This window comes from Bacillus rossius, chromosome 16 (genome assembly GCF_032445375.1).
Source record: "Bacillus rossius redtenbacheri isolate Brsri chromosome 16, Brsri_v3, whole genome shotgun sequence".
NCBI lineage: Eukaryota > Metazoa > Arthropoda > Insecta > Phasmatodea > Bacillidae > Bacillus > Bacillus rossius.
Genome location: NC_086343.1, coordinates 5,636,089 through 5,650,255, shown reverse-complemented (window position 1 = coordinate 5,650,255; position 14,167 = coordinate 5,636,089). Strand labels below are relative to the sequence as shown.

Genomic DNA, 14,167 nt, shown 5'->3' with positions numbered 1-14,167 from the left:
TTCGCTGTCTTGTAATTCACTGAATTGAAGGACGTGGAATTGTATTAGAATTATATGTGGCTATTATCTCATTCCAGTTTGGAAATTACGAAACCTACGAAGCAAGTTCATACCTTACATCCTCTCTTGACGGCTTGACTAAAAGCATGACCGCGTTCCAGTTACTTGGTAGACCGTACAATTCCTTTCCTCACGGTGTTGGTAGCGTGTTCTTCCCAATCGTTTTGGCTGGTCTGAGTTATTTGGGGAGGTTTGATTACTTACATGTTTTTTGTGGCTGTCTTATTGGTTCAAGTGCTTCTACTAATTTTCCAGTACTTTATTTCAGTTTGTTTACGAAATTGATTTTGACCAGTTCTGCAAAGTGGACCTATTAACAGTTTCCTGATTTGTACTTGATTTTTTTTTTTCACAGGTGTGTACTGTAAATAGTAGTATCAGCAACACAAATGAGTTTACCTTGGTTTTTTTTTTTTGCACCAGATGTTGTGTGTTCTGTTTGTTTGTATTTGAGGGCAGAGGATTTCTAGAATAGTATCCATAAGTTTTAGTGCTTGTGTAATTTAGTCTGTTCTGGATGGCAGTCAGGTATGAAATTTTTGTATTTAAGTTTTGGATCTACTTTTATTCATTTGACTTTATTGCATCTGACATTCAATCCCTCAATTTGAATTCCACGCTATAAATTTAATGATTCTTATGTATGCATAACTGTTAGGGATGGGGCGACCAAATTTTAGATACAATGAATCCAAGAAATCCTTGGATTCGAGGATACGCAAGATTCAATGTAGAATTCGTATCAAGATTCATTCATAAATAAAATCATTTTGATCACACTGCATTGAGGTTATGTTTGTAGAATAAAGCTGTATTTTGAAAGTGTATTTATCGCTTGAAAACTTGCTGTAAAAATATTATTCTTTCTGTAAATCAACAGTGAATCGCAACCATAACACAGATAATAGTTAGCGACCCAAAGAAATAGTGAAGCGTGACATTGGTAATCTAAGATGAGGATCCGAATTCTTGAAAAACTTTGAATTTTCCCCATCCCTGATAGATGTCATCGTAAACCATACACAATTTGCCAGTCATTATTTAATTGCTAAATTTTGTTGATATTTTTACAAGACCTCGATTTTATTGATAAAATTGATAGCACATTTGTAAATTAGTTTTTGGTATTTTGCATCTCCAACAAAATCTTTTAAGATATTATCCAGTCAATTATAATACAGAGTATGTACAATTAAAAAGCAGAGTAAATTTTCTAGTAAAATTATATTATTTGTGAGTGATTAATTTACAGTTATGGAAACTATTTTAATAATCCTCTGCCAAGGTATTAGCATAATAAACTTCTCTTTTGTGTATCTGCCTTATCGTTTGTTTCATAGTGTATAATGACTTGCTTTGTTGTAGATCATTGTGAGTGTACATGCAAGCAAACACTGACAGTATGAAGCCATATTTAAAAAAAATATATACATTTTATTAATTTTGTGTGGTTATGTTCTGGCCATCAATTACAGTTAGTTCTTTAGTAAACGCAATTCCAACATTAAAATTTTGAGTGAGAGATTTTTGTTCTGGATGTAATTATCTTTATTAGTGGTACCAAATTCAGGTTTTAATTTTGAATTAGTACTGTTGTCTTTGATTGAAGTTAAAAGAACTCAACTGTATTTGTTTGGAAATGGTTTTGCATTTAAATGAATTTTTTTCCTCCCACTTTTTTTTTTTTTAGCAATAATGTTTATTTACAAGCAAGCCATAAGTTGCAGTAAAAATTGATCATTTTGTTTCTAAATTTGGTTCCCATTGACACTGTTAATTTTGACTTATGTTCATTTGTTTAGGAAGATAAAGTGAGTCTTATAAATAACCCCATTGCAATATAATTTTTTGCCTGTAATGTTTTTTGTGAAGTATAATACAGTATATTTATGTTCCTGAGTTGGTTTTTATGTGTTCTGTTTTTTGATTGTTTTGTTTCTTGCCCGCTCGCTCGCTCTAGCCATTACTATTGGCCGACTAGGTTATGTCTGTCCGCTAGACGTCGCCCCTCTGTTACAGCAGTTTGTTCGGCAGTGGTGTGTAACCCCTTTACTTTATTATCATTAATGTTATACATTTATAATTATGGTTTCATGCAATTCTGTGCCACTGAGTAAATGTAAGGTAAGGCTTGTTTGATTCATATTACATTGCTAATTATTATTTTCTTCGGGTCGTTCTGCTGTGGTATTACAGGGTTTGTACAGTCCTTAAAATTTTCATCTCTTTATTTAGGAGCCCTTAAAACTCCCCAGTACCTACTATGGCCGTTTGAATATATTAATTTTTATTAAATATTGCTGTATAGTGAAATATAATGAAAGAAGGTCTCTTTGGAAATCATCATTGCTGCATCCGTTAGGACTGTGCGAAGCTTCAACTAAGTAAATCAATATAATATTTTAATATTTAATTTGACTTCGCCAGGAATTTTGCTATTAATTTTTATTTGAAGTTTTGGTTGTGATGCCAAGTTTCACGTCATCAGAATCTTCAGGGACATAAAGTTGTTTATCAAGTGTAACATGATAATTAAAAACTAATGTCGAAAATGAATAACAGTTATGTGAAGTATGAAATAAACATAATACATATAATAAACATGATATACAAGATGAAAAATATTTTCAGTGTTCAATATTGCTAATCTTGTAATTAATATTTTTGATGCAACAGTATTCATTTACAAAGGAGTACAAACCCTGTATTAGCAGGATTAGGAGTAACATTTACTCCCACACTTCTTGCATCAAGCTGATTATTATTATTTATTAATACAGTAAAACCTCATTGTTACACTCCCATCATTTTTAATTCCCTGTCAATCACGAAAAAAATTTTTTCTCAAATCTCTCTATATGTTTATTAAGCATTTATGCCTGCATTTATGTAAAAACAAAATTCTTTTGAATTTTTTTGCATGGTTTTAGTATTGTTACTACATACATTTTTTCTCTGTCTGCAGTAGAAGGAACTTTGGTTTGTTCATTTGTGGTCATTTTATTATCATTGGTTTGCTTAATCTATTGATTTTGCATCTATTCAGTGCTACTATTAACCTGCTTTTGCTGCACCCATGCTTCATTTTATTAAGTATATATAATTTTTACGGCATATCCTTTTTACAGGAGATGGGCAGGATGAGAAATTTTGGTTCAGGAAAATTTTGGGCAGGAAAAAATTTCAAGTGGGAGGATCAGGAAATTTTTGAGGTTGCAAATTTTAAAAAAAAACTGTACCTACTTAAATAAAAATATTGTTTACTCCCAAATCTAGTGATTATAAAGTGATAGAAGTTGGTTTTTCAGAACTGCGAAATACCACTAAGTAAGGCTAATTTAATTTAATTTTATGATAATGTCTGAATTAAAACAAATTACAAACTCCTTTACAGCAAATTTTGTCTTAAATTTGGCACTTTTATTCACGTTAACATTTATTTTTCTCTTGAGTTGCTAGTTTCTACATCCATAGTTTAATAGATACATGCAGCAAGTAAGCTACTATGTTATGAACATAAGGGTAGATCAATCGTATATATATTGATTTAAACATAGTTTCAACTAACGTGTTCACCTTTAGCCCATTGCAATAAAGTTTTTGTATTTTTTTATGTCAGTGATATTAGACATTATTTTTTCTGACACCGGTAAATGATACAAAAGAAATAATTATTTATTATGCCTTTTACTTGTTAAATAGACATTGTTTTCAATTTTGGATGTAGTTTGTTCTGCTACTGTTTCGTAACAGTCGTGAAATATCTTTGATTATTTTTTGTGTGGTTCAAATGCTGAAGTGTTACTGATTGCGCTATGAAATTTTTTTATTCTTCTATTAATAGTTTTGAGTTGTACTTAAGAAAATAGTGCTTTTTAATCATGTTCATAGTGTTAGGCTAAAGTGCAGAGCTTATTTGAAAATTGTTTGCTGAGGAGGATTTTGACACATGAATGTGTGTACTGCTAAATTAAAATTGTGATCTGGGAAAAAGTAATTTCCCACTCAAGGTTTTGAGAAAATTACATTTCCAGTTTTTCCCCCGAAAAATCGTAATTCTGCCCAGCTCTTTATATAAATCATTCTTTTTTTTAAAAAAAAAATAGTATTGGAGCTTTAAAATAATTAATTTATGGTTATTGTATATAATTAAATGCATTATTAGTGTTTTCATCAATATTTTAAAAGTGTGCACGTAGTACTTGTTAGTTTTCCAAAGAAATTATTTATTTTGAAATTTACTGTTACTATTGACCACTTTTTTCTTACCTTAATTCTTTTTCCTTTGTCCCTGTGAAAGTGTAAAATGGAGGTTTTGCTGTAAGTATATTCTGGTTTAGTGAATTTTAGTATTAAAATTAAAATGTCTATATTACCAGCATTAAATCACAAGGCAAAATATTTTATTTGTAAAACTTTTTTTTCTTATTGAAGTATTGGTTGTAGTATTTTATGATACCTAACAATTTTACATTTAATTTTAATACTGTCACATCTTTATTATAACTTCATTACCTGAATTTCTAATTTTAGAGATTTTTTTAAATTTAATATGGCAGGTATAATTAAAAATATATATATAAAGTTTTATGCCCATTCACTGTTTTTCCCCAAACATATATTATATATTTGTTTCAATGGAGTTAGTAAAATTAATATTATTAAAAAATGTTTTATTAATTTAATGTTTTTGTTTTCTACTGTATGATAAAATGATAAAAAATTAATTGGTGTTCAGGAATGAGAAACATTATAGTTACTAGTTACTCACTAAATTTGAACATTTCAACTAGTATTTAAGATATCTTTTCTCAGTGGCATTGAGTTGAAGCAATTTTTTTGTCCTTTTTTATAATGACATTTTAATGATGGCTGTTCTTAGCTATTGTTCAAGTGATAAGAAACTGTTAGACTTTTGAGTGATTTTTTTGGGGGATGAATATGAATTATTCTATTTAACTCCAGGATTGAAGGTTCTGTTAATTTTATTTTAAGAATTGATGATAATGTGATGTGTAATTAAATAAAGTAGCCTTCATTTGGAATGTCATTACTGTAGTGTCCTTACAATGTTTAAGAAACCGCCCTTTTATTATTACTAATTTTTTTCATAATACGTGTTCTTAGTTGAATGTAGGCTATAAATTTTTGTTTTGCCTAATGTTTTAGTTTGGTTTTTGCCTAATGATGTTTCTAAGTGTTTGGCTTTGATTATTTTAGTGTAATTAGCGTTAGTCGTGTTAACTCACCCCATTTGTCTTGCTTGTTTACCAGTTTATGTTTTTGGCGATTAGACTATAAAATATCAAATTTTTCAACTTATATTGGAGTTCATTATGCTCATTAATTTTGTAATTAAATGAATATTTTGCTTTGTTACATCATCCGGTTAAAATTTCTATAAATCTGACACTAATCAGCTGAGGGAATATTTTATTAATATTTTTTATTCATTGGAAGTTAATTTTCCATTTAATCATTTAAAGTAAAAGTTTCTCAGTGATGATAATGTAACTTTGGGGGGAAGGTTAGTTCATTTTGGCAAAGGGGTTATAGGAAACGTTTGCGCTAATGCTCCGTGTGTTCATAACTGCTATGTGCTTCTGGTGTAGGTGCACGTCTTTGCGTAACATACGCGACAACGAAGAGAAGGATAGCGCTTTCCGGGGCATGTGTCAGATGATAACGGTGAACCCGGGCGGAGTGGTCCCAGACTTCATATTCTTCTGCGATGCCGTCGCATCTTGGGTCAGCCCCAAGCCAGATCTCAAGGAGATATTCCACAAGGTATGGACATGGAGAAAATCAGTCGGTCGTAGTTAGAGACTAACTAACTTTTGTGTTTCATCTCTGAAATGGAATGTTTCAGTGTTATTGGTAGGTACAAGATGTTATTTCATTTTTAAAAACTGGAGAGGATGGAGTTATTATTTTTATTCTTACAAATCCATTTAATTTACTAAGATACATTTTTTTTACAGACATTACAATAAAATAATTCATAATAAGTAGGTTATCCTTGCAGTGGTTACCAATTGTCTTCTGTAGTATGCAATTTTGAGAACACACAACACCCAGTCCTGCAATTGGAAAAAAAAAATCTTATCTGGGAAATGAAAACTTGGCTGGGAATTGAACCCACAAGCTTTGACTCATCTGCCAGATGTCTAACTAGTACATAGCTAACATGTCGGATGTTCCCACTGTGTTTTGAAAAGTTTATTCTTGTTCGAAAGGTGTAAAAAAAGGGTTCGACTGTGTACGTTTTTGTATCTTTGGGTGTTTTTTTGGTTTGTGGGGGAGGAGGAGTTACTGTAATGTTGTGTCACTATGGTGGTTCCTCATTTGCTCTGTAGATTCTCCACGGCTTTAAGACTCAGGTAGGCGAGAGCAACTGGAAGCGCTTTTCTGACCAGTTCCCACCTCAGCTGAAGGAAAGGCTGAGTTCCATGTACGGTGTTTGAGCCTCTCGCCCAGGTACGACATAACTTCGCAGGTCGTGGTTTGGCAGTTGCGATGTGTGTCATCTGTTATGCTTCAAAAAAGTGGGGGGGAACCAGAAAATCAGTATAAATCTGCGTTGCTAAAATGCTTATTACATCATATTTTTTTATAATAATCAATATTGATGAAATGCATGACACCAGAAAAAAAAAATACTGAAAACTGAAGGCAGATTATTGCGTATATATTGGTATTAATAAAATTGATATCGAAACATTGTGTATTACCAACTCATTTTCAATGCATGCAAATATTACTCCGACATCTTCACGTCTAGTTGGAGGAGTGTTTGGAAGAACACGGCCTCACTTCTAATGTAGGTGACCGTCACCATCGTACTGGACTTGCGTCCATTTGGAGCTTCAATAATTGCAGTCCACTTAAAATTTTGCATTTACAACATATGGCACAATTTGATTAAAAACTGCTATAAGTAAAAAATTGATTTAGCGAGCATTTCAAATATTGCTGTCTTCGTTACATCGCAAATATATGTATGCAATGTATGTTGAATGTACATGCTCATATGTGATTCATTGCTCTTTATTTTGTAACCATATTGCTTTAGCAATCTTAAAAAATTTAATGTATCATAATTGATATACTATTGACACATTGCACAGTCATAGCGGTCACTTCTTGTCAAACGCTTCATGTGCAGTTAGTTCATTTGATGCCAGTAATGTGGTTAAAGTAAGTTAAAATATTTAAAATTTAAAGACAATTTTTAGCTTTGGGTAGGTGGAATCTATTTTTTTTTTCTTTCTTTCTTTCTTCAAGGAAAAGGTGTAGTGTCAAAGTTTGAATTACAGTAGGACCTCTTTTTACGTACCCAGGAATTATGAATTCCTGTGATTAACAAAATGTTGTCTTGCACTGTCATTTTTCCTATAATATTATAATGCATAACTGTCCCACTTTATGGGAATGCATTTCCTGCAATTTACGTTGTATCAGCGCTGCATTCAATAGCAAATCACCAGAAATGTTTAAATGGAACAAGTCGAAAGAGGATAGGTAGTTTGAAGTCGGTTTAATATATACGATACTGTGTGTGCTTTGCGATCATTGTAAAAAAAAATTTTTTTGTGCCACTTGCCACGGGGATCATTATACGGCCGTGAATCCAAACTTTGGTGATTTTGCAAAAAATTGAGTTAATTTAATTTTGGTTGTCTCGCGATTTTAAAACTTTAATGACTGATGCAATAAAGTGAATGTTCCATACTGGGGTTTTTACATTGATGACTAATGCGTTAAAATGATGTTGTGTACTGTTGTTTTTACGCTAATGAACGGTGGATCACTGTGCCGTTGTGTTTGCAGGTTCTCGGGGGACAAGACTTGCTACCGCACGTCGTGGGCCTAGGGTAGGGGAGGGTGGGTGAAACCACGCAGCACCGGCGCGCTCCTGTCTGGCTAGGGCGACGCCAGTTTCCGGGTGGGAGGGAGGGTGGTGCGGGAAGGGAGGGGGGGGAACGAGACGCGTCTGCCCCGCAGCGCATTCGTCCGTTACACTCTGCATTGCAATTCACGTAAGGGGATACCATTTTCATTAAAAGGCCAGATTTTCAAAATTGGAAAAGTAACATAGGGGTTTCAAAAAAAAAAAACAAATGTCTTGAGTGCAGGGGAAATTGTTGTAAGTCTTGCTTTTTTTCTTTCCTGTGCGGTGTATTTTCTGTGTAGTATTGTGGCACTTTTTGGCAGCCAGTTAAACAGGATGTTTCTATTGGCTGACCCATTATGCTTCAGTGTATGGAAATTAGTTAAAGGCTACATGAGAAAATTAAAATAAAATATCTTTAAGTTTAGGTATAAGAAAAAAAATCCATAATTTAAGGATTCACAGTAAATGTAATGTTAAAAAAATTAAAAAATTATTATTTAGATGTCTTTAGCTCTGTAAGTTTTCTTAAAATAAAGTGTTATTAATATAAGAATTCTGTGAAAGGATATTCTAACATTGCTTTTATTTTTGTCTATTGGTAACGTAAATGTGATGCCGTTCAAAGCAGTTGGAGTGTTTTCGTATTGAGACCAGCAAATCTAGCCAATTGTGTGGTCTTTCTGAAAGTTCATTTACGTGTTCAGCCCCTGTATGATACTTTCTCGTAGAAACAGTGATGAGGAAAGTGTAATTATGTTATCACGAACACTTAATCCCTAGACCCCCTTCCCAAAGTTGTCATCACGTAGGCAAAATCGAAATGAGTAAGCAAGTATTAGATGTGCCTTGTTATAATACAAGATCAAATATTATTTATGAACTTGAAAAATCCCACCACCAAATGTTGTCTGTAGATTTTGATCTTGCTTCAACTTTTTCAGAGCCCAGTTCAAGTAGAATTAAAATTCATAAAATTTGCAAAAGAAAAATTCTGAAGCGACCAGGACGTACAAATATTTTTGGTATGGCAGGACTTTATAAATTTTAAGCCCAGCTTAATTTATTTTAGCTAAACAATTTGTTTTAAGAGTGTGTGTTTTTAGAGTACAAAGTTTTGCTTATTATTTTTATTTGACTTCATGTTCCTTACCATTTCTTGTAAAAGGTGATAACATTTGCTTTTAAACACCAGTCAGCTTAGTGCAAAATCATTACCACCATAATATTTGAGGGAATGTAATGAGAATTCCAATAGATTTTGACTAGCAGTTTTATTTTCAATTTGTATTTAAGTTGTGATAATTCTTTAAATGATATCTCCATGGTATTGCAGATGAATTTGATGTTTGAATTATAAAGAAAATTAAGAAATAATAATTGTGCTTGTACATAATTTTAATGAATGATTATTGTTTTTCTGTGATCAGTTTCCAGTAGCAAATTTTGCGTGCTGAAAAATTTTTTGTTACTATTTATATCCCTCTGGTAAATGATGTAGGTACAAAATTGTTTTTGGTTGATAGTTCATTTCTTGCACGGTAGTAAGCATAACATCTCATGTTTAAAACAATGCAAGATAGCTATTGTTCTGGTTGCTATGCAATTTATATTCTGTGTTTTATTTTTTTACAGTGTGAAAAAACTTTAATGATCTCTCTTAATGCTGATCATACATGATTGAAGTGTTATCAGGTTTATTTTGGTCATTTTTCACTTTTAAAAAAAAAAAAGCTATTTCAGTAGACATGCACTATTCATGGGCTCTAGACACTGTGCCATGTAATGTGAATTTTGTAACGAAATGTCAGATGTCTTTCTCGCCACGCGAAATATGCCGAGGGGGAACCTTTAGGTAAATGACAATGATGAGGAAAGAGATAATGGTTATTCCTTTTTCACATCTATAGCTAGTCTTCAATTTTTACGCCCCCAATCTTGTTACAGATGTAAGCTAGCAACACTTTGTATTTGTTGAAGGGAAAAAAAAAATTAATATTTATTAATGATGTTTAGTTTGATCAGGAATACTGTAATTATGATGATGTGTTTAATCTGCTCCATGTGCTGTATTATTTTGAAGGCATTATGATGTTTTTGTTTTTCTTATAACCAGTAATTTAAGGTTAAGTTCCTAATTTAAGATGTTAGTGCTAGTGCTCATTCGGAACCAACCGTGTGCAGATTAACGTACTGTGCGCTTGAGAAGTATGAAAATGCAATTATGTTCAGGATGTTGGTGTAAAATAAATTAAACCACCAAAATTTAATGGGGGTGAGGGTGAAGCAAAGTTTGTTTTGGTTTCTTTAAGTCGGCACAGGTAAATTAGTATGAGAGATAGTAAGTAGGTACCATCAGTAATGTGATTTAGTCAATAAATTATAATTTTTTTTTTTAATATTTAACTGAAGTCTTAGTAGTTGTATAATAATTACAAGTTAAATTTGTGATTATTGGAGTGAAGTTTGTCTGATAAGACTGCATGCAAAACTTAGAGGTAGCTTTTGACAGTTCATCAGTACTTTTAAAAATCTTTAGTATTCTCGAGAGATTGTTTTATTTTCAAAGCCCTCCCACCCCGACTTGACTCGGATGATGCATTTTCTGCTCTGAGATGATTATGAATTAAATCCCTGGTGGAGTCAATAACGAATTTCATACAAGTGGGTTACATGGTACTTTGGCCCGATGGGGTTTTCTCTGCATGCTCCACTATCCCCCTCCCTTTTTTCCCCCCCATAGCCATTCATTCTGACAATGCTACATTCTCATCTCATCATATCTTGCCGTCTTCAGATGACTCGTATGTGTCCACGAGATGCGAGCAAAATTCATATATTCGACCATTGACCTGAGGCTTAGCTGGATAGGCAGATCAACATTTTGTGTACAGAAATACTGCTTTAGAATACTGTTGTCGGAATAAACTGTGAATATTGGACAAGAGTAGTGATGGGGAAAATAACATCTTTTTTGGCTTCTAAAATCTTTTTAGAAAAGATTACCTTAAAATTATACTTTATATTGTATTTGGAAAGACTGAATTTGATGATAACATTTATTTTTTGAAGATAATTTATAATTTTGCTTAATATCTCTTATGCCATACCTGCTCTCCCTAATCATACACTTGCTTTCTCTGCATTCTAAGTATTGTGTTTTAATCATGTGGATCTTCTGCTTGTGACAAGAGGGTAATAATTTATGCTTTTTTAAAGTGAATCTTTTAGAAATTATTTAATAATTTAATATTTCAATGATGATCAAATGTATGGTTTTTTTGTTTGAATTTTTTTTTATCGCATCTTAAATCCACTTGTGCAGTTTTCATTACTTTAATACTCTTTTTTTTTTTTCCTTTTGTTGTGACATCTTTCATTAGTTTTATTTTTTTTTAACTATGACTCATTTTAGAATATGTTGCTTTCTATTACAATCTTAATTGACATTTTGTAATTTTTCAACTGCACATATTGTTTTTCTCATTGTAATAGTAATTAAAAGACTACCTAATTATTACTTTACGAAATTCTTGAATTTTTATTATTAGCGAGTTAATCTGCCATGCGTTGGTTATTTAATTTATTACTTTGTAATGACTAGGTGCTGTGACATATTTTCTGTAAAATTGTGCTTTGGTGCATATTTGTAAATATTAGCATTTGTAGCATGTATAATTATTTTTTTAATTTTGTCACCAGTGGAGGCTTGTTGCATTCTGCACTGACATTTTGGGTTTGTGTTCAGAACTGTTTGGTGCTGATCAAACATTCCAATTTTCATTTTGTTTTTTTGTTTTTCAAAAATTTGTGAAGCAAGAAACTGTTTAAAAAAAAAGTCACTTACTTTACATGTTAGAAAAATCTATGAAGGTTTCTTTAAAGTAAGAAGAGTTCTTGTCTCAGGTGGTACACATTGTATTTTTAGAACATATTTTAACAGAATGCAGCATTTTAATTTATTACAGTCTTTGAACAGGACTGTGTATTTTGGGTTGATAACTGTGTTGGGCCGTATAACCACAACTGTGGTTGTAGCTTGTCAGAATTAACCAACAGCACGTTTTACAGATGTCTATACCGTTTAACTGTGATAATATATATGCAAATAAAAGTTGTAAAGTTTATAATGCATAAATGTGCGAGTAGTGTGTTGTTTTTATTAAAAAAAAAAAACAAGTGTGGTTGTTGTGTTGTGCTATGCGAGTGTTTTTTATAATAGTTTGTTTCATTATTTTTTCACAGTAAAAACTTTTGTCTGTCATTCATGATGTATTTCATTGATTGTGCTAGATTTATTTTTGTGTTACACAACTCTTGACTTCAGAGGTTAAACTTTTCAGGTTTGTCGGGTAGATGTGTATGCTGTAACTTTTAATGACCAATCAGTCACATTTAATATAAATTAATTGTGTACTTTATGTAGTAGGAGAAGTTCTGTGTGTGCACAGTATGTTAACAATATATTGCTGCTGTGTTGTAATATCTTTCCAGTTCATTAATTTCCAATGACAAATTTAATTTTGTGCCACTAGTATAGTTCTGTTTGGATTTAGGCACTACGTAGTTGGATAAATTTGTTTCTGTATCAGAACTAAAGTATAAAAATTTTGGCAAATCTTTACAAAAAACTTTTTTTTTTCTCTATAAAAACTGTTTATCTTCATGGTTTTTCTCTTACTCTTGCAGTTAGAATTATTTTATTATGTAAACAAATTTTTTTGTAGTATTACATTTATAATATTTTTAATTTAACTTTGTAGTTATAAATGTACTACCCATAATCATAGAGTGTAATTATTTATAATAATAAGATCACATGGATATTTGCATGCTTATGCCCTTAAAAACACCTATGAAATGCCAGGTTATTATTGGGGATATAAGATATAAGCATGCAAAATATTTTACATATGTAAGAATTCAATTGTTGATAAAAACTTAATTGGCTATACATAATCAAAAAGTTAAAGTAATAGTTCAGATTGGGCATAATGGTCGTACTTAGAAACTGTTAAAAGTATGTTTAGGTATGTTTTGTTTTTATAAGAGAAAAGGTACTGTTTTTTCTGTTGTTTATTTCATAAATTTACTCCGTGACATTTTTACTGTTCTAAATAAATTTACTGCTTTAATAGTTGTATGTTTTGTTAGTGCAATTTTGTATTGTGTATCGAAAGGTAGCCATTATTAAATTATTGAATGTTTCTGCCCTTCAGGTATTCGGCAAATGCAAATGTTACTTTTATAATCAGTAAAAAAATTAGATTAAAAAAAAACTGAAATAAATGGAAAGTGAATTTAAGTACCTTATTCACCCTAAAAAAATAATGTGATTGCATATACTACGACCCCAACTTTTTTTGATGATACTTCTGGGTTGAGGAGGGGGGGGGGGGGGGGGGAACTTTTTGTAATAGAAATCACCATTAAAATTCTTCAATCTAATCAAGGATTTTGTGGTGCCACTTTTGTCAGTTTTGGTGATTTTTTCACTCTTTTGATGCTGTGGAGGGCAGGTTTAAAAAAAAAAAAAATTGATTTTTGCCAGTGCAATTAAGGAGCTATCCTTCAGAAAACAGAATTTGGTGATGGAGGATTAAGACTATAGATGGTGTTTGCCCGGGAGCGGATAGGAGATTGAAGTGAGGACTTTCCCCTTCTGCTCAAATTTCAAAGTGTTTTATACCCGTTCCCATTGCCGCTGGTTCACTTGCAGCTGCGAGACGTAAGGTTGCGATTACGATGCAACCTCCACTTTCAGTTTCACCGATTTTGGTAATAAAAAAAAATCACATTATTTACTGGTGGATATGGTACTTGAAAATTTTTATTTTATATTACTGCGTTAACTACTTTGTTTGGAATAATTGTAAAGACGTAAGTTTGTAGCAACGCTATCTTCTTGAGAAATGATGTTTCAAAATGCAATATTTCCACAGCTGTTTTCTTGCTCTGGATTGTCAAATAAAAATTAATAAAAAAACCTTTTTTTCCATATTTGTTTTCTCTTCTATTTGCATAGTTGCAATCGACCTATTGAGTAAAAATATCTTAATAAATTGATTTATAAATTATGTTTAAAATGGTACATAAGTGTGCAGATGAACACATAAAGTAACAAAATATTAATCAACTAAAGAGCTAAGGTCACTACTGGGTTATATCACCACCACCAAAAACATTTCATTTACAAATATAAGTAGATTTTTCAGT

General features: G+C 31.8%; 1 protein-coding gene across 1 annotated transcript in view; it reads left to right on the top strand.

Moving 5' to 3' along the window:
- LOC134540178 (transportin-1) overlaps positions 1-13,947 on the top strand; it is a 50,105-nt gene extending 36,158 nt beyond the window's left edge. Inside the window, exons 18-21 of the mRNA XM_063382740.1 lie at positions 2,021-2,096; positions 5,673-5,847; positions 6,417-6,537; positions 7,891-13,947. Coding sequence (XP_063238810.1) covers positions 2,021-2,096; positions 5,673-5,847; positions 6,417-6,524 — 359 coding nt within the window. The 3' untranslated portion in view covers positions 6,525-6,537; positions 7,891-13,947. The remainder of the gene's footprint in view (positions 1-2,020; positions 2,097-5,672; positions 5,848-6,416; positions 6,538-7,890) is intronic.
- Positions 13,948-14,167: the final 220 nt, after the last annotated feature.